The sequence below is a fragment of the Medicago sativa genome, chromosome 6, assembly GCF_051527215.1.
Source record: "Medicago sativa cultivar Bolivia chromosome 6, Bolivia_mono, whole genome shotgun sequence".
Taxonomy (NCBI): Eukaryota; Viridiplantae; Streptophyta; class Magnoliopsida; order Fabales; family Fabaceae; genus Medicago; species Medicago sativa.
Window position 1 is genome coordinate 88,419,275 of NC_140754.1, and position 23,867 is coordinate 88,443,141.

At 34.0% G+C, this 23,867-nt stretch overlaps 1 protein-coding gene and 1 pseudogene across 1 annotated transcript; both read right to left on the minus strand.

Annotated features, from left to right (window-relative positions):
* Window positions 1-2,384: 2,384 nt before the first annotated feature.
* On the minus strand, window positions 2,385-3,889 carry LOC146917929 (uncharacterized; annotated as a pseudogene).
* A 3,368-nt stretch (window positions 3,890-7,257) lies between these two features.
* On the minus strand, window positions 7,258-11,028 carry LOC146917930 (uncharacterized). The gene is made up of 2 exons (XM_085719639.1): window positions 9,263-11,028; window positions 7,258-7,699 (listed from the first exon to the last, which is right to left on the minus strand). Exon 1 carries the CDS (start codon window positions 10,916-10,918, stop codon window positions 9,275-9,277), a length of 1,644 nt encoding a protein of 547 aa, XP_085575765.1. The 5' UTR covers window positions 10,919-11,028; the 3' UTR covers window positions 7,258-7,699; window positions 9,263-9,274.
* Between the last annotated feature and the right edge of the window lie 12,839 nt (window positions 11,029-23,867).

Below are 23,867 nucleotides of genomic sequence, written 5' to 3' on the forward strand. Positions count from 1 at the left end.
TTTAATATTAAAGAAAATGGACTTGAAGTAAGATTAATTTGATTGAAGTTTGATTAAGAAAAGAAAAATAAAAAAAGACGTCACTTGATTTAAGATCAAGGTTTATTTTAAAAAATATTTTTGTGTGGGTTTTGTTGTTTTTTGAATGATAAACTAACGGAGCATAAAATATAAACACGTAGGTGCCTTATAGTAGTGTTGGACCACCACAAGGACCATTAACCTAATCTAGCAAGAGATATAGAGGCATACCCACACGCACGCACACATGCACCTAAACTATTACAAAAAAGCCTAGTTACATTCTACGGTCTGCGAGGAAAATAAATAAATTACATTTGAACCTATTTTTTTACATTCTAAATTATGTGCAATAAAGAAATAAATAAATTACATGAAGGCCTATTTATACATTCTAATTTCGTGCAATAACATAAAATAAATTAAAATGCATGATAAGCTAGACTAAAAAAAAATGCATGAGTAATAATGGTCGAATAAATATGCATGAATGACAATAAAATGCAGCATATGAGTCCTAAACTTACCAAAGAAGAATACGAAAATAAAATGTGAAGAAATGCGCAAAAAGAAATAACAATTACAGTCAGGGGGGGGTATTAACAGGAATCAGGGGGGTGTGCAGAATGAAAACGTGGAATTGGGCCCTAAAGGAAACAGGGGCGCGCACATGGGCCTCCTGGGTCGGTTTGCATGGGTCATGGGTTCAATCAGAGCCGTTTGATTGAAAATCAAAGGCCTGGAGCGCGTGAGTACGCGCTAAGGGCGTGCACTTTCAAACACTGGATTCATGGGGCTTATAAATAGGATGTGGTAAGGCTTTTCTTTCATTTTGTATCCATCTTTCTCTCTCTATAATCACCACACAGAAAAGCTCTCTCTTCTCTCTCTAAGCAAGAACACGGTGGTGTTCTTCATTTCCTACCCAGAATCCGGCGGACTCACGGCGGTGGGGGTGGTCGGAGACGGCTCCGACGCGGCGGTTAGCCGTCATTGACGGCGGCGCCGCCGCCCTCAAATAGTTTTTTTGATTTTTTGTTCTGTTTTTTTTTCCTACTCTCTCTATCTTACAGACCTTCTTCTTTCTCTGTTTCCTCTCCTGCTCGCCGATTGAATTACGGCGGTGGGCCGGCCGTTGCAGACGGCGGCGCCACCGCCGGGAACACTAACACCAACCCCTTTTAATTTTTGTTCTTTCTCACCATTTCCTTCTCCTCTACATATTCTCAAACCAAAATCCCCACAATTGTATCCCAACACCCTAAATCTAAAAACAATCGAATCGAAAGAGAAAAGAAAGCAAACTACCTTGTTGTTTCCGGATCTATGCCGTTTTCAAGTGTTGTGGCTGTCCTGGTTGTGTTGTTGTTGTACGGACTCGTCACCTTCTACTCCCCTACTCCCCTCTGTGCGTGTGCCCGTCTGTGCGTGTGCGTGCGTGAAAATTGGTGTGAGTTGAGTTGTGTTGTGCGATATGTTGGTGTCTGGTTGTGTGCGTCGAGTCTCTTTCCTTCTTCTGTTGAATCGCGACTGTGTCGTGGTGCAGGCTTGCGAATTTCTGTGTGCGATTGGCCCTGTGGGTTTTGGTGTCGATGATGATGTGCGGCTGATTGTAATGGGTTTGTAATTGATTTTGTGCTGTTGAGTTTATGATCGGTTTAAGGTCTTTGAGGGTTTGAATTCGAGTTTAAAGGTGTTGGCCGATTGGGATTTGTTAGGTTACTGTGTTAATGATTCATGGCTGTGGTATGGGCTTGTAAATGGGTTTTGAATGATGTTTGGTTACGTGATTTGAGATTGCAGGTTCGGCTAACAATTGGCTGTGAAAACTTTCGGTCCCCCCTGTGTGTTCATTTGCAGGTGTTATTTATAGTATTAGGATTCTGCTGAAAATGTGAACAGATGCGCAACAGAGCATTGCTTGAATTGGGGAGGAAGAAACCGAATTGGAGTGCCTTGTTCCTGAGTTTGCGACACAGAGGCGCGTGACACTGTGGTTCATGAATTTGGACTGCTTTTTGGACTTTTATGAATAAATAATAAAAAAATAATAATAGAAATGATGAAATATGAAAATGAAATAAAAATGATTATACAGACTTTTGGACCTATCTAAAAAAAGAAATAATTAATAAAAAAAATGAATGACTAATTAAAATAAAAAAAGACTAATTAAATTAAAAATCAAATTATTTTAAACAAGATAAAAGATGTAACCAAAAAAACAAGATAAAAGATGGAAATAACGACTAAATAAAAAAAAGAGGGTCCGACTCGGAACGAAATATGAGGTATTTTAAAATACCTCTCTGTCGAATTTTTGACCGGAAAATTAGAGATCGATCAGGGTTAAGCGACGCGTGTCAGTGGTATCTTAGGTCAAAAATTGGGGTATGACATGCATCCTTAAGTCTTCCATTTTTGCATAGTCCATCAACAAGTATAGTGTATGTATACATATTTGGCTGAATTCCTCGGTTCTTGATATTTGTTAACAATGTGATTGCCTTGTCAACCTGATGGTTTTTGCACAATCCATCTAATAACCTGATGGTTATTGATGCCATTCTCATCAATAAAATCCCAAGCATCAGATATTCTCCCTGATTTGCAAAGTCCATCAATTAGGGAATTGTATGCTACAGTGTCAGGAACCATATTTTTTGAATGCATTTCTTTGAAGAGATTTACGGCTTCATCCACCATTTTATTCTTACAAAATCCGTTAATCATAACACTATAGCTTTGAACATCAGGAGTCACTCCCCTTCGAGAAATAGTGTTGAATACATATGTGGCTCTGTTCACTTCTTTAACCAAGAAACATCCATCTATTAAAGAACTATAAGTAACAACATTGGGCTCCACGCCTTGCTTTATCATAATAGCTAACACATTTCTAGCTCTTTTCACCTCTCCTTCCTTACATAAACCATCGACCAATGTGGTGAAAGTAAGAACATTCGGACTGATGTTTTTGAGTATCATTTCATTGAACAAACCAACTGCTTCTTTGAATTGACCCACAATGCAAAATCCATAGATTAAACTATTGAAAGTGACGACATCAGGATAAATTTTCTTAACAGTCATTTCAGAATATAAATCATAGGCATCACTTACGAGTTTATCTTTACACAAACGATCAATGATTGCAGTGTACATTATCACATCAGGTCTAACCAATAACAACCCTTCAATCTTTCTAAGTAACCGTAGGGCAGCTGTTGTTTCTCCGGATTTACAGAACCCGTTGATCAATGTCCCATAACTAACATGATTAAGATGAAATCCCTTTGCTCTCACATCGTGATGAAAGTAAAGGGCTTTCCTAACCTCGCCATTAAGGCAAAGACCTTTGATAAATGTAGTTAAAGTTACAGTATTCGGCTCGTAACCTAGCTTAAGAATCTTACCCAATATAGAAAATGCAAAATTGATTTGACCCAGATGGCAAAAACAATTAATCAAGATGCTTAAAGTAAAAATGTCAGGTTGAATTGGTTTAAGTTCCATTTGTTTCGAAAATGAAATAGCAATGTTGAAATGATTCAACTTAGCAAGAGAAGATAAAATCTTGTTAAATTCGAAGATGGGTGGGGTAGGGTTGTTGATATGGAGAATACGATTGAATGATGAAACAGCATCATCAACATTGTCAATGAATGAAGGAAGAGGCTGAATGTGTAATCGACGATGAAGAAACGAATTGGGAGTGGGAAGATAGAGAGTTGCGTACCTTAACATTGATGATAACTTTGTCACATAGTGAGTTTGGTTGCAACGATTGTGAATGCTAAACACCGACAGTGTAAATCAATGTATGTTGGTTTTAGTTGGTGAATTTGGTAGAATCAGTACCACCTTCCCTTTTGATACCCGAACCTTTGACTATGACTTTATGAATGTTTTAAAAAGGTTTATGACTACATGACACTGCTACATGTCTGACGTGTCATATGCCACGTCACATGTGATAATTTTTTTCAATTTTTTTACATTTACGAATAAGGCAAATTCTATGGTACACCTAAAGATTTGAGTGTATTGGTACACCAAATCAATAAATTAATAGTTAAATGTGTTATTTTTTTAAGAGAAACATTGTTTTCTATCACCTATAATTATAATAATTAAATCTTATTTACCAAAACCGTCAACGAAATAAAATTTAATTTTTCTGAATTTTTAGTACTCATGATAGAGAATTTTGATTATTTTTTACAATAAAATGTAAAATAATTAGTATGATTTTTATAAACAATGAAATGATGTTTTTTCTTATGAAATGACATTTTCTAAAATATAAATATCAATAAATAGCTTTTTATTCCATAAAAATAATAGTTAATTTAAAGATTTTTGAAGTAGGAGTACCGGTACACCTTAATTTGCGGGTGTACCGTAGAAGTTCCCTACGAATAAATACCCTTCTCAAGTTTTGCAATTATGTGCAAAACGCAACTTGAAAATTCATATATATTTTATTTTATCCTTGTCTTAAAAGATATTAAACACAACTAATTAACAATTAACTTTAATATTTTAAGTTGTACAAACATTCATGTTTCTACCTTTATGTGAATTTCGTTGGTTTTTGTTTTTGCCTATGAAATTGGAATGAAGGTTTGGATGAAAGGGAGAAGGGAAAGGAGATCGGGGTTGGTTGTTTCTGTTAAGGCGGTGGAGAATTTCTAGAGAGAATGTAGAGAACCTCTCTCTAGAACGGGCTCTATCTAGCTGTGTTAACTTCTTCAATCATTTTAAATATTAAATAAAATATAACAAACACGTTATGAATATATATGTTTAATTTTTTTTCCTTTATCATTTAAAAAGTGTAACAAACTAAATGAGTATTTATCCTTACTTTTTTATTACCCCGAATATACCCTTAAACAACTTTAACTATAATAAAGATTGTTGTTGGTGTCATAAAAAAAAGATTTTTTTTTTAGATTATATTTTTTTGTTATATTGTTGGTGTTATTGACATAGATAATCATGTTTAATTTGGTTTGTTATAACTAGAAAGCAACAAACATTTATATTTTTAGTTTTAATCAAAATCAAAATTTCAAAAAAAAAAAGACATAGTTCATAATTTTCAAATTTTAGCGCGGTAGAAAAGCGGAAAGACGGACACATGAATGCTTGTCTTTTCGCTAGTATTAATAAAGTTAGGGACTTGTTTCAAAATGCTCTACAAAGTCAGAAACAAATTTGGTGGTTTACTCGATAAAAAAATCCATAAAATTTATTTCAAATGACAAAAATACTAGCTACAACGGACTTTATGACCTAGTTTTCAATCCAACTCATTCATTTGTACCTGAGCTTTTAATGATTATTATCATTTCGTCTATCTACAAAAAATGAAAATTAATAACGTGCTTTTTGTTTTGTACAAATTAATAACAAGTTCTAATTAATTTTTTTGACATAGTTTTAAATTTTCTTTTTTTTTTGACATAAAGTTTTAAATTTTCTTTTTGAGTAAAAAAATGAGTTTTAATTTCATGTAAGTATTTTCAAGCAACCCTCGCACACAAAAAAATGTGAGCATCTCTACTTGTTAAAATTCAGACTTTGATTCATCAAGTGACATGACACTAGCACATTCAACAAGACTCAACTTCATTGATAATATGATGTTTGTGTGGGATAAATAATTGAAGTTGTTCTCTTTCTCTCCTTCTCAAACCCTAGCCGTCAGCCCTTTCGTCTTCTAGTCTATCGAAGAGGGGTGATTTAGGGCCGATTTTGACCCAAAATACCCCTCCGAGTTGTTTTTCCTTATATCCTAATTAAATAAGTGATTTCCACATATTTTCAGTTTTCTTCCGTTTGTTTTTGTGATTTCGTTGTGACTCAGTTTTTTTTTTATTTCCCGTTTTTGTGCGGTGTATTTTTGATTTACCGTCTTCAGGTTGGAAGATTAGCTTTGAACAAGTGCAGATCCGATCAATGACTTTTGCGTCGTCAAGGTTGCAGATTCCGGAGACATGAGTATTCCGGAAACTTGAATATAATCATATTTGTAGGCATAGATACTTTGCCGTTTTATGCTCTCTTTTTTTGTGGTGGTCAGGGAATGAACCTCGGACCTTGCATATATTATGCATTTGTCCTACCAACTGAGCTAAGCTCACGAGGACGCCGGTTTATACTATTAACATGGATGTTGTGAGTTTGTACGTAGATTCATCTTTTTTGTTTTTAGCGACTTTCGATTTGTATTACATCGATGTACTCTATCAATTTGAATGAATGAATATCGTTTATTGTTGTAAAAATATGATTATTTAACTTTTGTAGGTTTATCATGGGATGTAATCATATTTGAGGCATTGTCAACAATAAATGTGACCGTCTCTCTTAACTTGGATTCATAACGTTGTGAGAGACCGGTTATTCCTATTATAACTGATATTAGTGTCAAGACAAAAAATAAAAGAAGACCCTGTTAAAAATGGTAAAAAAAATGATAAAATAAATAAAAGAAGACCCTGTTAAAAATGGTAAAAAAAATGATAAAATAAAATAAGGGAAATGTTAACGAATGTCCCGGGACACTCTTTAGGTAATTATTTATGAAAATATGTGTAATCAATGCATTGATAATCGAAATATTTAACTTTTTTTTAAAGCATATTTGCTTATTTTATAATACTTAAAAGTGTCTCATGGGCACTCGTTAACAAGACCCACAAAATAAAAAAAAATAGCGAAGGATAAAGTTGGAAGAAAAAAGTTAACACTAAACTTTCCAACAAGTCGGCCTTAATTTTTTTTTTTATTTGATTTCTTCAATTTTCGGGTGGTGTTGGGTCAATTTTTGACTCAAAATCGCCCCTCTTTATCTTTTTCTATATATTTCAATCTAAATAAGTGATTTTTCACATAGATCTAGGTTTTTCTTCGTGATTTCGTCGTCTAAGTGGGGCGCTAAGTTGTTCATCATCTTGTGTGGCGTTGTTTTATTTTCCGTCTTGTTGCGGTGTTTAGTTGGTTCAAATTGAAAAATCTGGTATTCAATCAATGATTTGCTCGTCAATGTTGCACATCCGGAGACATGAATATTTGAATATTGTGAGTTTGTTTGCGGATTCATTCTTTATGTTTTTAGCGATCTTGAATGATGTACTCTATGAATTTAAATGAATGAATATTGTTTTGTTTTTGTAAAAAAAAAAAAAAAGGCAACACTAAAACTTCATATACTTTAAGTAAAAGAATAGTGATTTAAAAAATTCAATTATTTAATTGAACAAAGGTATCATCCACACGCAATTTGGAAGATTCATCTAATCCAACAAATGAGTTAACTGAGATTTGGTAATTTCTTTCTTTTGGTATGATGCCCTCTACGTTCCTTGGATCCTTATGTTAACTGAGATGTGGTAAGATCTTTTCCAAAATAGTATTTGGACTTGTAACCATCTCACAACACAAATTCTGGACAAATTCAATCCAAAATCAGAAGCCTTTATATCATTAACAACACCAATTGGATTCACTTCAACTCAGGTTTTTTCTCTGTGCAAATTGCAACCAGCTTGCCAGTGCCTTATCCTGTCTACTACACCTCCTGCAGCTCCTGAGTTTAACTGGAAAGAATGTTGGCATTGATATACAGGCTAGTGAATTTTTAAACTGAAGTTGTCGCGGCTGGCTACTGCAAAAGGAGGAAGCCAACAATTGGCCACGAAATTTAAATGAATAATTCTTATAGTTTAAGATGTTTCATGTGAATGCAGCAGGGTGCGATCGAAAAACCAAGATCGTAAAACCTTAAAATAGAAGCTTATAATCAATAAGTTGATATCATTAGTCGTTAGATTTATGCACCATATATTAGGCCCTTAAGTAAATGACAGACACGCACATGAATGACTTTAGTATTAGAGACTGATATCTATATCCATAAAATATCGAAGCAAAACCAATCACTAGTAAACCTTCAATAATTCCCTGGTGTAAAATCAAATACAGGTTTACCATCAAATTCAGGAACAAGCTAAGAATTCATCCATACAACCAACAAGCACATTCAATCATATTCATGGCATTTCTCTTTGATGATTGTTTTCAAAATCTTTTTCACACAAGCCATATTGATCAGTTAGACAAAATCTGGCAATCAACACATTTTTCTAGCTTAAGAAATCACACTCAAATGCTATAAGAATCTGGCTTTTTCTCAAACTCATCATTTGAAACCAATGATATAACAGTTTGTACTAAACCTCTTAGCTGCTTTTCCAATCAAACAGAATGATAAACACTCATAACGAATTCAGTTAACAGAAATCGGGAGGCATAAACATGCAACTGCATTTTCAAATAAAATTATACGCATAATTGTAGTTTTATAGAGTAGCTTCAGACATTTTATTATTATACTTAAAATAGATTAGAGTCTTGACGATCAGAAGTCGGTTTGTTATGCAATTGGAAAGAACGATATAGCTGCTTTTGCAATCAAATATAAAGATAATCAAAAGCTGTTGAACGGAATTTAGATTTTTTAAACTAGGAGGGTTAAAAATGCAAATGAAGTAAGAAAAATGTATTTAATTCATTAATCAAACCTCTATACGTTGACTAGATTTAGAAGCCGAACTACCAACTAATTTACTTGATTTTAAGCTAACCAGAGCCTTAACACAAGAGGTGAGACCAACAATTATGGAGGATTACTTTGACTAGCATAAGTTGTATATACATTGAAGTTATATAACTTATAAAACTAGAAATTTAGCAAACTTGGGAATTGGCAAGAACAAGAATGAACAACATGTAAACAATATTGTTCTGTGATCACAAGAGAGAATAATAGAAGAATCTGCAACAAAAGAGAAATCATGAAGATGTCTCAAACCAACTTTTTGTGCATCTATGTTAGTTTGGCCTAAGAATCTCAAGCAACTAGTAAATCCCCCACTAGATTATAAGCAAGAACCACATTAATAAAACAGAGAATCAAATAAAAGCATTAGTGACTCAGCAGATTGAGAAAGAATTCATGTACAATTTTTTCATATTCTAAGGTAAAGCATTGGTGAGGTATTTTTGTTATGATTTATTTTTTCAATATGAACCTTACAACACATGACTTCAGCTGTAGATAGCTTGCTGAGAAGTCCAATTTCCTTTTTAAGTGGCAGTAAAAGCAAATAAATACTGGATTGTTGTTTTAGAATTCATAATAACAATTTGTAACTAGAAAACATCTTACCTAGTTTTACTCTTAGAGTAGACCTCTAGCAATCATTTCACGAAGAAGTTTCACCGCATTATCATTTCTATTGCTTTCAAACAAAGCACGAATGATAATTTCATAAGTTACACCATTAGGAGTGCACCCGTTGTCTTCCATTTTTGAGAGTAAGGACAATGCTTCATCAAAAAACCCTTCTTTACAAAGCCCATTAATCATCACAGAATACATTCTAATATTTAGAGGGTGGCCCTTAAATAAAAGATCCTGATAAACCCTTTGTGCATCCTTAAGTCTTCCATTTTTGCATAGTCCATCAACAAGTATAGTGTATGTACACATATTTGGCTGAATTCCTTCGTCTTTCATCTTTTTCAATAATGCAATTGCCCTGTCAACCTGATGGTTTTTGCACAAAGAATCCAATAAAGTAGTGTAAGTGATCACATTAGCAGATTGACCTCTATCATGCATCTCTTCTATAAGATCCCAAACATCAGATATTCTCCCTGATTTGCAAAGTCCATCAATAAGGGAATTGTATGTTACAGTGTCAGGAAACACATTTTTGGAATGCATTTCTTTGAAGAGATTTACGGCTTCATCCACCATTTTATTCTTACATAATCCGTTAATCATAACACTGTAGCTATGAACATTAAGAGAAAGAGTGTTGAATACATGTTTGGCCTTGTTGACTTCTTTCACCAAGAAATACCCATCCATCAAAGAAGTATAAGTAACAACATTAGGTTCCACACCTTGTTTTATCATAACAGGTAACACACTTGTAGCTTTTTTCACCTCTCCTTCTTTACATAAACCATCGACCAATGTGGTATAAGTAAGAACATTCGGACTGATATTTTTCAACGACATTTCATTTAACAAATCAACTGCTTCGTTCATTTTACCAACAATGAAAAGACCATATATTAGAGTACTATAAGTGACAACATTAGGATAAATTTTCTTGACAGTCATTTCAGAATATAGTAAAAGGGCGTCAGTGACAAATTTATCCTTGCACAAACTATCAATGATTGCAGTGTACATTATCACATCAGGTTTAACCACTAATAACCCTTCAATCTTTCTAAGCAACTGTAGGGCAGCTCTTGTTTCTCCGGATTTACATAACCCGTTTATCAATGTCCCATAACTAACATGATTAAGATGAAATCCCTTTGCTATAACATGATCATGAAAGTAAATGGCTTTCCTAACCTCGCCATTAAGACAAAGACCTTTCATAAGTGTAGTTAACGTTACAGTATCAGCCTTGTAACCTAACTTGAGAATCTTACCGAATATAGAAAATGCGAAATTGATTTGATTGAGATGGCAGAAAGAATTAATCAAGATGTTTAATGTAACAATGTTAGGTTGAATTCCTTTGAGTTCCATTTGTTGAGAGAATGAAATAGCGGTGTGGAAATGATTCATCTTAACAAGGGAAGATAGAATTTTACCGAATTCGAAGATGGGTGGGGTAGGGTTGATGTTGAGAATGCGATTGAATGAGGAAAGAGCATCATCAACATTGTCAATGAACGAAGGAAGAGGCTGAATGTGTAATCGACGATGAAGAAGAAACGAATTGGGAGTTGCGTACCTTAACAGTGATGATAACATCCTCATAGTGAGCTTGGTTGCAACGATTGTGAATGCCATTTCTAAACACTGACAGTGTAAATGAATGTTGGATTTGTTCCTAGCTTTGCATAAGAATGGTGAATTTGGTGGAATCAGTTTACAACCTCCAGGATGGTGGTGGTGGTTAGGACAAAAATTACTATTTTGTACATGGTGTTGTTTTTGTGTCAAAAATTGTGTCCACTATTATCTTACGTGAGTGAGAGAGTATATAGCACGTGTGTGGCTCGAGCATACATTTTCCATTCCTGCCAAATTCTGTTATGATCCTAACTAACCAATATTCATGAACACTTCACCATCTCCGACCAACTTCATTTCACAACTTGTTCTCTGAATTGCACATTCTTCTTCGTCTTTTTCAATCACCCTATCTCTCCTTTGAAATGCCGCAAACATTTTCAATCTCAAACACACGAAGATTTTCCAATGAGAATCACAAAGACATGAGCAGCGGTGCAGAACAGCAGCAGAAAAGCGCAGTGCAGAGAAGGAACGGAGATGATGATTTGCTGGAAGAACTTCAAGTTAATTGCATTCGCACCGCCGCCGAAAGGAGAGACTTTTCCCGATCACGATCAATGGCTTTGAATAAGATGATTTTCTCTATTCCATTGCTTGTTGTGTTATGTCTCTTCACTCTCTGGTGGTTCTCTTTTCCAGGTATCATTCTCACGCGCTTTCTTTAATCAAATGTTTCACGGAAGTTTTTCGTTTCTTTTTATTGTGTTATTATTCGATTAGTGATATGAATATCAATTGTAGATATTCTCATGTTTCGATTTTTGGATTAGTGATATGAATATCGTTAAGCATAATTAAACATGATTATCAATAACTTCCTTAAAAAGTGATTATGTGTAATTAAATCTTAATTTCGTTAAGCGTTCGTAGGAGTCGAATATATTTAACCAAATGTTGAATACACTTCGGTTTATAATTTTTGTTTACTTTGTGCAAGTGTTACTATATGTATCACGATGTCCTGCTAGATTTATCGTTGGTTTTTGTCCATTTACAAATGTTGGAAGGAAGGCTGAGAAAACAAATTCATAGTTCCATGTGGCACATGTTTGTGCAAGGGCGCCTTCATTTCCATTTTTGTCCCCAGTAGATGGCTATGCTGCCAGCATTAGAACCATATGCTAATATGCTAATATTTTCAAGCAGAAGAATGAAATCGAAATTGCTAATTTACCCATTTTCCTAAGTACTTGACAAAATTCAAGTGTGTTACTAAAACTTGAATGATTTTTAGGTTGTAGAACTATCGTGTTAGAGGAAGCTATTTATAAGGGTGACAATTAACATAACATTCCTCTGATCCTTAACAGTTTGTTTGCTAACGTGATTTTTCTTATACTTAGTGCAAAATTGCAATCATTTATGTTGATAAATAGTAATGAAGCAGCGTGCAAATTAACCTATATCTATTAGCTCTTGTTCATTAGTGCTACTGATTTTTTTCCACTCCACTCTTGCTCATACAGTCAGTATACCAGTAAAATGCAACTGAGAACCATATAATACTACTTTTCTATGCTCTCTTTTTACGGTGATGGAATTACAATGTATGAAAGGAAAAAGAAATGTGATGCTATGATCTCTTAATAATAAACAAGAGATAAAATGAATTATATTTTCTCATAATTTTGTTTAGTGTTTGTAGTAAGTGAGTATATTTTACTTCAATTTATTGACCTTTGTGTTTGCCACATGCAACCGATCTGTAACATCAGTAGGTGACTATGATTATTTAGTTATGTCACAACAATGGCCCATCACAGTATGTATGAGTGTGGTGGTTGTGCAAGGAAGAAAATTAAAAAAATGTTCAGTATACACGGCTTGTGCCGACAAAAACTCTTTTCAAATGATCCAAGGGAAGCATATCATCGTATGCCTAAAGGAGATTAGAAGTTCAACTTAATATGCATTGGCCAACCTTGTTCGATGAAGTTTTTTGGGAAAAGGAATAGATCAAAATGGAGCTTGTTCCTAAGATAAATTTTCTCAACATGACTATTTCGTATTAGCTTTGTGTATAAAATAAACTGTGAATTTGCTAAACCTTCTCAAACAAGGTTGTATCATGCCTAGTAATATTCAAACATATAGTCTAGTGAATATTGTCAAGGTAGTAAAAGCCGGTACAAAAAATTTTAAAATTGGAATTGTGTAATAAATCAAAGTCAACGACATCTTCTCTTCAAGGAACTAAGGTGTGTTTGTAGGTTGATGGAGTTCTATACATAGATTGTCCTCGATCAAATCGGCCGATTAATTGCAAAAGTATCATTGCACTATCGAGTTGATAAAGTATATCCATGCTTTATGATCTTTTGATAAGTTGTGTCATTTGGTGGCATTCTGATATCTTGTTTGAAGATAACTAGTATCTCTTTTTGAGGATCTTTCCGTTTTCATGAATATTGGAAGAAAAAAAAATACTAATTTAAAAGTTGAAATTGTTAGATGCATTCCTACAATTGATTATATATAATATGGAATGTTGGTCCATTAATCCTATCTCGTTGGAAAAATCCTGAAATTGTTATGGTACGCCGTGATTAGAGTTAGAACCTTGACTCTGTCGTTTGTTTGAGTGAATTTTCGATTACTACTATTATTTCGTCTGTGCATAAAAAGATAATATATGTCAAATACCTTATGCAGTCTTTTAAGTTAGATGTATATAATTAAGTCATTTTATTTTATTTTTGTAAACAAATTAGTTATTTAATTTTCTTTGGTAACAAATTGATCCATTTGGACATTGAGGTGTCAGGACAAAAAAGGATTTACGACAGCAAACATAATTACCTACACACATTCGATGTTTTCGACACCGATACAATGAGAAGAAAAAAATTAGTCATATTATAATTAATAACTTCCTCTAAAAAAACCCAAACTTTATCAAATAAACTATTAATATATGCATAAATTATAAAAATAAATATATCCTAAGCTGAAAAAATTATCAATCATATTAGTGTTTATGTTATATGCATAATGTTTATTGAAAATACATTTAACTCAGAAGAAATAAAGGAAGAAACATTGTTTATATTATAACTCACTAGTGAAAAGACGGGCACTCACGTGCCCGTCTTTCCACTCTTTTTATTGCGCTAATGTTTGAAAATTATTAACGTTGTTTTTTATTTTATAAAATTTTAATTTCGATTAAAACCAAAAATATAAATGTTTGTTGCTTTCAAGTTATAACAAACCAAAAATATAAATCTAAATTCTTTTTTTTTAATGACACCAACAACGATTTTTACTATCGAAAAAGTTTTTTAAGGGTATAATTGGGATATCAAAAAAGTAAGTATAAATATACCCACCTAGTTTGTTACACTTTTTAAATGATAAAGGGAAAAAAACAAACATATAGATCTACTATTGTGTTTGTTACATTTTTTTAATATTTAAATTTATTTTTATCTATTTGTTACATGTGTTATTTGTATTCAAAATTTGAGGGCATTTTATAAAAGAGAAAAAGTAGCCCAAAAGAGTTGAAAGAGGTTGTTTTCTTTATATATAGTATAGATAATTTTGTTTTTAAGGTGGTATAACTCGATAGTCACCAAATAAGCTATTAATAATTATCTAAAATATAAAATAAATAAATAGAACCTATCTGAGTTGAAAAATTTATAGAGTGTTTGATTAGAATGAAAATAATGAACAAATGTAAGTTAACAAAATTATTTCTTTATAAACATAAAATTGACTAAAATAAATAATTTGATGAAATAATCATCTAAAATTTTCTCTGACAATTTATTACTTTAAAAATGAATGAATTATTTACTAAAGTTGACAAAAGTTATGCTGAATTAAATATAATTTAATTTAAAATGAATTTTAATGAAGGAGAATACTGAGAAACAAATAAATAACTAAAATTAATGGAAAAACTTATGTGAATTTTCTTATGTGTTTTTCATATGGTTCTTAGCTAAAAATATATTTTGTGTGCCTATAACAAACTTTTTGAGAATATTGTGGATTTATAAAATTCATGAGTAGTTTAGTTAGGAATCATATAAAAAGCACCTAAGGAAGTGCAGTTCAGTTTTTTTTTTCCCTTTCCTAAAGTTAAAATAAGAATAAAACTTATGTGCATTTTCCTTGAATGCTTTTCGTGTGGTTCTTAAAATAAAATAAAATACTCATGACGACCTATGATTTCTCAAATCCACATAATTTTTCAAATATTTTTATAACCACAAAAGGAAATCTTATTGAAGAACCATAAGAAAAACATGTAAGAAAATGCACATAAGTTTTATCCTTAAAATAAAGGATTTTTTAAATGACAAACTCTAGCAACTAGTTGTTCAAATAACAAAAATATATAAATTAACAAATAGCAAATGAATATAATAGTAATAATAGACCGATGAAGATAAACAATAATAGTAATAGTAGTAGTTAGGGATGCGAAATATTTATACGCATGATATTCACGAATAAAATCCACCGTGAACACGAAGTAAATACCATAATGGATACACACACAAAATAAATTGATATTTTGATTGTTCTAAATTAACTTTTTTTGATAAGGCCAAGAGAAAGGTTGGGCATCCGGGAGAGTCTGAAGCATCCCAAATAGGTTGGGATGCTTCATACACCCCCATCCTCCACCGCCTTTCAAATACGTAAATTTTATTAAAAAAGGGAAAAAAATTTACAATGAGGGGGGACTAAGCCAATATCCTCTAAAGAAAAATAAATATTTACAGAAAACTAGAAACAGAAATAGCTAAGGAAATCTGTCGTTCAGCATCCCATATCTGTCCCTATCAAAATCCGCTCCCAAAGAGGGAAGCAATAGAATGAATCACAAAGTGTCTTGCAAATCATTTCCCAAGGCTACTAGGCCATTGTGAACCATTGTTGTCTGGACCGCACTAGAGGAATCCCCCTGAAATTCCAATAAATATTCATTTAAACGGTGGGCGGGGCCCCTGAGAGCGGGTTTTGTATGCAGCCTTTGGCACATTTTTTTTTTCTGTGACTTTGAAGTTACTGCAGTAAAAGGTACCTCATTATTAACAGCAGCCTTCGCTAACCAATCTTGCATAAAATTTAAGTCTTTTTGTAGTACCAGATGTATTGGAGCACCCTCCGGAGCCACAATGCTATTGACATTTAAGGCTTTCTCACGGACGGGAGATAGAATATGTTCATGATTTTCTGCTACATCATATCTAACAATTTCATCGGACACATTCTCAAGTTGCATGCTAAATGTATTATTAATAATAACAGGAATATGAGAAGTATCAGTTACCACCGGTGTCGGAATTGATGATGAAATATCCTCTGAATGATTAACGGAAACATCCCCCTGGACTGAAGATGTTGTTGCACCGAGCCTTGCTGCTCCCTCTGCGACCTCAAGGGTAATCTGGGGTGGAATATCTTTATTCATAGATTCTTGTTGCACTGTTTCTGTTTCCATCTCCAATGTTACGGTATATGTTTCCTTCTCCAAAGATGCGGTTTCATTATCCGGAGTTGGAGTTGATGTTGATATATCCTCTGTATGCCCGTGACCATGATCAAGAGACGTTGTTGCACCTTGTGCTGACCCCTGTGCGGCTTCAAGGGCAATCTGGAGTGGAGTTGCCGTGTTCATAGATTCATGCTGCTCCGTTTCTATTTCCATCTCCAATGTTGCGGATTCTGTAGCGTTATTAATAGTTGCGGTTGCTGTTTCCTTTTCCAATGTCGTGTTGTCAAGGACATGAGCAGGAACATTTGTTATCTCATCAACAATAATTGGTACTGCAGTACCAAAGGTAGCTGAAGACCCAATTCCAGAGGGGTTGTCTTTAGTTGGAACCCATGTAGCCTTCTGAACTGGGACTTGTTTCTTCCCTTGAGCTATCTGCTCCTTAGATGTATTTGTTTCCTTCCTAGGGTACAGCCGTCGACAAGCGGTTACATCATGTCCTATACTTTGACAGTGAGTACAGAAATACGACATCCATTCATAAGACACTGCCAACGTAAAAGCAAACTCTTCCCTTTCAACAACAATTTCGTGAAAGATTTTGCGAGATAAATCCATGTCCACCAAAATGCGTGCATAGTGACCGAACAAGCGCTTGGTCGTCGCCTTGTCAATCAAAAGAGGGGTGCCCACCGCACTTGCAATCTCACGAAGCGTACGCTCCATCCAATACTCCTGAGGCAATTCGAGTAAATGGATCCACACTTGTGCATGTGTGTTTCGCTGAGTATGCATGTTAAAGTCCTTTGACCATTCAAATAGTCTAAGAACACCCGGCCTCAAGTTCATCGTGCCCGCAGCCCAAACAGTGCGCATATCTGTTTCATTGGAAAAGAAAAATTCATAGAATCCCCTACCGAGAGAGAGCATGCTCCATGCCCCTCCTGTTTTCCAAAGCTTCTGTAGTTTTGTTTCAATTTCCCTTGTAGTATACGGGTTGTCTCCCTTGTTTAAAACAAGTCTTCCCCATAAATTAATCTTGCAATAATTCATTCCTCGCTCATAGAAGTCCTGAGTAATCTTAATACCAAGCGTTTCTCCCCGAATCATAGGTGTGGGCAGATCGTCGTTTGTTACAGCCTTGGTGGAGCCTGTCAGTGCTTATGCAAACGAGACCGCAGAGGAAACCACCTGCGCCTGAGGTGTGATAACCCTCGCGGCAAAAGGAATTGGTGATGGAACCATCATCTCAGCCTGCCAGTCGAACATGGCAGCTGAGATCGCAACAAAGACAAGGAGAAAGCCCGATGTGGAATTCCACAAGGGGATTCAATTGACTGCTTTCACGTAACAATACTATGGAATTATGCTCAATTGGAAAGAATTAGACACAAACCCACCGAACAAAAAAGTGGATTCAATAGCACCTAGCACACGTGAATGAATTCAACCCACCTGATTGATAACAAGCTTCAATCAAGTGATAGAAACATGAAATGGAAAATGGTGCTGGGAAGAAACCCTAGCGGAGCCGCTTTCTCCTAACCATCAATTTTTCTAAATTAACTAATACATACGCAGAAGTAATGGTATCTCACACGCAATTCATAATGATAAATGACATAAGTTATTTGTAGATATATCAAGACTACATAAAACATTGGTTTCCCAACATACTACATGACACATGTCCATTGATGACAGAGTATCATATGATATTTTGGCTATATTTTTAGCACTTTTTCTTTGCATTTGAAGACAAATAAGATGAGAGTTAAATGAGTTGTCAATGGTTTGAGAAACATATTGTATTGTTTTCACTCGAGTCGTTGTAATTCAGTTTTATCCTAGATCATGAAACACCATAGGTGTTTTGACTGTTTTGTAGTAAGGAATCATATAAATCAACAAATCAAGACACTGTGTGAAGGATCAAGGATGAAGCATTGAAGATCAACGGTTCTTAGAAGGTTGTTGAAGACAATACAAAGTGAAGAAAATCAATTCAAGTTCCTAGAAGTTTTCAGACGAAGGAACGATAGAAAACTGGAAGAAAACGTAAGAAATCGCACCTGAGGGGCTGCCTTCAGTGCCCCTGCGCCTGGGACATCATTCCATGCTGCCTCAGGCGCCCTTGCACCTAACATTTGCGCCCATGTGCCTGGTACCGGGTAAAAATCCCTTTTTGCTTGTTTTCCAAGCTAGGTCGGCGAATAAAACTCAGTTTTCTTTTTTTAATCCTTAAGTAACCTAATGCCATAAATAGAGACCCTTGCACACTATTTTATTCATTCACAAAAATTGACGGTTCAGATCAAGGGTCAAACATTAGAGATTCAAGGCGGAATTCTTCCTCCTTTTTTTCTTTCTAGGGTATGTTTTTCTATTGTTTTGTTATGATGTATGTTGCATGAGCAACTAAACCTCTTGATTAGGGTTCCATGATGAACCCCTTCTTATTTGTTGTAATTTATTAATAGTTTTCATTCATTTTATGCTTTTGATTGTGTTGAGATTTAAATTAGATTATGCTCGTTCTTAATGCTTCGTTAATTGGTTAACTACGAGTATAACCCTGGGGATTGATCCGTAGGATTAAAGTATGCATTAACAACCCAAAATTTTATTAGTTCATTGGATTCTCTAATTACTACTTCTTTTAGAGGTTAGGAAGTTAAGGTTTGAGTTGTCTCCGTCATTACTCCGCTCTTTAGAAAAACGTAGTACACTACCTCGATGGGTCCTACATGAGTTATCTAAAGAGCCTTGTGTGGGTTTTACCGTCGTGACACATTAAATCAATGATGCACTGCATAAGTTGTTTTATCTCTTAAAAAATAATTCCAATAAAGACGAAGGGGGGATTTAAGGAAACCTTAATCGTTGTTAATCATCTGAATCACAAAAACCTAATGTTGCGTTGGACAAGACAATTTAACCCTGCAACTCTATTCACTTTCATTTACTTTTCGCTTTTAAAATAAGTTTTGCTAATTATTAAATTGAACAACAATCCCTATGGAGAATGATAATCTTACTACTTTACTACTTGTTGTGATTTGCTGTACTTGCCAATTTCGTCTATCATCCATCATAAAAAATAAAAAAAATAATTAAACAATATTACAAAAAATTTTAAAATTAAACTCATTGAATCAAATTATTTCGTAGTTAAAATTTGAATCTAAATATTGTATTAAAAGATAAAGAAGTATCCCCGTGAGCTTAACTCAGTTGGTAGATATATTGCATATTATATGCAGGGGTCAGAGTTCGAACTCCGGATACTCCACTTCTCCACAATTAAATTGTGTGAGCTCTAGCCACTAGGCTGAAGTGGATAAAATAGTCACAAGGAAGGGGGGGGGGGGGGGGGGGGGGGGGTTTGAATTGTGCATGTCCTTTAAAAATTAACCTGCAGCTTAAAATTAGTTCTCAAGTGGTTTACTTGGAAAAAGTTAAGTTAGTGAAATTGCTTCAGAACGTTCTGACGTTCTTGTGCAGATTATGCAGAAATTGATTTAATCAAGTAACTGTGTTGTGTGTGTATAATGTATATGGAATTTAAAAGAGTAAAGGGAAGAGAATAAACACAAAAAAATTTATAGTGGTTCACCCAATGTGGGTTAGTCCACTCCTCACAATCTTGTGAGAGTTTCCACTATGATGTTTGAGATAACCTCCTAAATCCTGCACTTTACAATCTTGTTCACCTGAACAATTACATCAACTGTATTCTCTAAGCCTCAGCAGGCTTGCACCTTCTTGCTAAGTTATCCACTTAGACTTTTGCACCTTTTGCTCAAACTAACACTTCAGTACCTCTAAAACTAGATGAGACTTTACAAGATGTTTGGAGTTTGAATGTTTGAGAAACAAACAGAAGAGGGAGAAGAAGAAGAAGTTATCTTTAAGAGAGATAGCAAAGAGTATTGATTTACACTACAAAGAAGGTAAACAAAGCCTTCAATGATGATCAATTTCAGTTGCAAGAGCTTCAAACAATCTTTGTTGTTTTCTTGTATGCTTTGCAATTTGTGTGAAGTTTGAATGTTTGAGAATCAAACAGAGGAGGGGGAAGAGAAAGTTATCTCTGCACGAGATAACAGAAAGTATTGATGTGCACTAAGGAAACAAAAGCCTTAGAGATTGATCAATTTCAATTGCAAGAGCTTTAAACAATCTCAAGTTGTTTATTTGTATGCTTTGTAATGGTGTAAGTTTTGCTAAGGCCTTGATCTCTATTTATAGAGTCTTTGGGCTCATATAGCCGTTGTAAGGTGTCCAATGGTGTTATGCCATGTGTCCTGGGTCCCACAAGCTTTTACTTGAAAATCTAGGTGAACATTCTGACCATCAGAATGTTATTGTGTTCCCAGGATGAACATCAGAATGTTGCTGTGTTCTTCATCAGAATGTTGATATTCATGATGTTCTTCATATGGGTTCATCAATGATGAATGTCTGATGAGTTTCTGGGTTTGTTCAAGGCGTGACATGAGATATGTTAGGCTTTATCCACCAAAAAGTAATTTCTCTATATGCATCAAAAGTTGCTGGATAAAGTTGATTCAAATCTGCCTTGGATATTGTGCAGGAGAGAGAGGATAGTGGGTCTGCAACTTCAGGCCCACGCTTCTAGGAGATTTGCTTGATTTTGTTCAGAGTACAAGTTATCTCTGATGCAAGATCTCCTTTTGCTACCTTTTTCATCTTTCCACCAACTACACTGTTCATAGCTGGAAGCATGTGCAAGAGTGAACATTCTGACCATCAGAATGTTTCATTTGCTCTTACTTTAGGATGATTTGTAAGACTACTTTTGATGTAATCAATCCTAATAGTAGAGATATAACTGAAGTGCAGTAAATGCAACATCTAGGATAATATTGTCATTGAAATAATCCTAGTACTTTAATGTTCATAGTCTTATATGAACATTAAAGATCTTTTTGACATAGTTCCTTGTCCATGCCTTTGATAGATCCATGCAGATGTACTTTTCTGAACCTTTTATTCATGTCAAGTGTACTTGCATGTTCTTCACGTTCTTGATGAATCTGAGTTTCCTTATGAACACCCTTCTAAACTTCCATCAGAACGTTCTGATCAACTCACTGATCAACATTCTGAACTAACTTTCTGAACTTCAGAGTTAGTTCATGAATTCAATGTCCTTTGATTTCTTGTATCTTGGTATGATTTAAACCTTGTACCTGTCTTGGTTAATCACTCAAGAACGCACAAATACCAAGAACTATCAAATTCCATTAATCCTTTAATCACCATAGATGCCTTTAATGATTTCTTGATCCAAAGTCAAAATCCTTTTCTGCATTCTTGGTGTGGACATTGATTTATGGGTTTGCTCTAATGAACCTTCTTAGCAACCTTCTGAACAACCTTTTGAACTTCTTCTAGGTTCAAACATATGAACTTCAGAATGTTTCTTTTGGGTTCCTTCCTTTTTTACGGTTGTACTTTGTGCTGAACATTCTGATGTTCTTCAACACTTTGAACCCTAAGAAGGTTGTTTATTTATTTCCTTCAAATACTACTTGAAGCATATAAATGAGAGATCATTTGTTTTGACAAACAAAATTATTCTTTCTTTGAAGTCCAAAAGAATATTTCTTTGCATCTAATTCATCATTGCATGTAACTGATGACTTTAAATATTCTTGTTTATCCATGAAGTAATCCTTTATTATTTCTGGATATATTCAGGGTTAATGTTCATGATTATTATGAACTCCATTCATATGAACATTCTGATCTCTGTTCATATGAACATTCTGAACTCTGAACTTCTTATCTTCAGAAGCTTTGGAAGTGTGATACTTTGAGGAGTTTCTAAGAATCTTCCTAACTTGTATGCATATTTCCTTTTATCATATAATATAAAACTCAATGGGAGTTTTGTCACATAACTTCAAGCAGATTCTTGTGTAGCTTGTGATGTAAGTTCTTCCATCATGGTTCAAGTTCTTCCATCATGATTCTTGAGTTATGAATCTTCATGGAGATATGATCTTGTTGTTTCAACCGATGATATACTAATTCTTTCATTGATGAGTAGATATAATGCACTTACCAATGTGGGTGGCTTCTATCTTATCCACTTATGGGGTTCCTGTTCTTTTAACAAAAACTCAAGTGCAAACATCAGTAGATCACCATTCATAAAACTTATCATTTATTCCACGAGGTTTGTTATTATTAAAACATTCATCAAAAAGATTTTTGCTTCAACATAGGCTACTAGACCAAAAAAAAGATAAAGAAGTGTTAATTAATCAAGTCCTATTAAAAAAATAAGGATATAAATATTTTTAAATTTACATATGACAGAAATTTGGTATAGTTTGTTGGGATATTTTTTATAGTTGAAAAAATAAATTTTGCAAAAATAAAAAAATATGAAATTAACAAGAGAGTGACTACATGCATAAAAAATAAAATATTTAAATTTGAATTATAATTAAATAATTAAATTTGTTAAAAGATCATGTTAAATTAAAATTAGAAATTAAAAAAGGCGTAGATATAATCAAAATGTATATGTATATATTTTTTTACTATTTATTCTACATAAAATATAAAAAATATACTTAAAAATGAAATGAAATATTTTTGTAGTTAGTATCAAGTACGTATTTTGAGAGCTTCTCCACCAATTGCAATCCTACCCGACTCGATATAGTAGCTTCTCCAAGATTTCATTGTTCAATTTATTGTACTCCTTTTACTCGTGAGCTTCAGAATCTGATATAGTAGCTTCTCCAAGATTTCATTGTTCAATTTATTGTACTCCTTTTACTCGTGAGCTTCAGAATCTGGTTATATAAGTCTCACTTGATATTGATAGTTATACATTACATTTTTCAAAAATTATACTCCCTCCGTTTCAAAATGAGTGTCGCTTTAGCCAAAAAATTTTGTTTCAAAATGAGTGTCGTTTTCAACTTTCAATGTAAATTTGATATTTTTTTTCCATCTTTGCCCCTCATTGAAATAACAAAATTAAGAATTAGAACATGTGCTGCCGTCAATTGCTTTTGCCTTTTTACCTTGGAAAACGTGAAAAACATATAGGAAAAGTGCCACACGCCTATTTTACTTGGTTTAATAATGATACATCTTCCATTGAAACTTGTGGCTACGTACGGTAAACTTCATTGTTCTTTAAACTCAAAAATCCTAATTAAAAAATAGTAAGGCTATTTCAGTAAAATTGCTACGATAGTTGACCATTTTATTCCATTCCTTAATCTGTGTGCCAAAGCCTAAAGCGACACTCATTTTGAAACGGAGGGAGTATATGGATGGTAGATTGGTAGTTTTAAATTACACTCTATGCACTTGTTTACACCAAAACATTATTAAGTATTTTCCGATTATAACAATCAATCAAGTTATGTCGTGAGTCGAGTTATTGATACTCAAACCTCAAGTAGTCAAACCACATAAAATAAGTCGAATCAAAGG

Bases quoted from the DNA above. Each gene is read 5' to 3' on its own strand.
- LOC146917930 (XM_085719639.1), bottom strand. From the start codon at position 10,918: ATGGCATTCACAATCGTTGCAACCAAGCTCACTATGAGGATGTTATCA.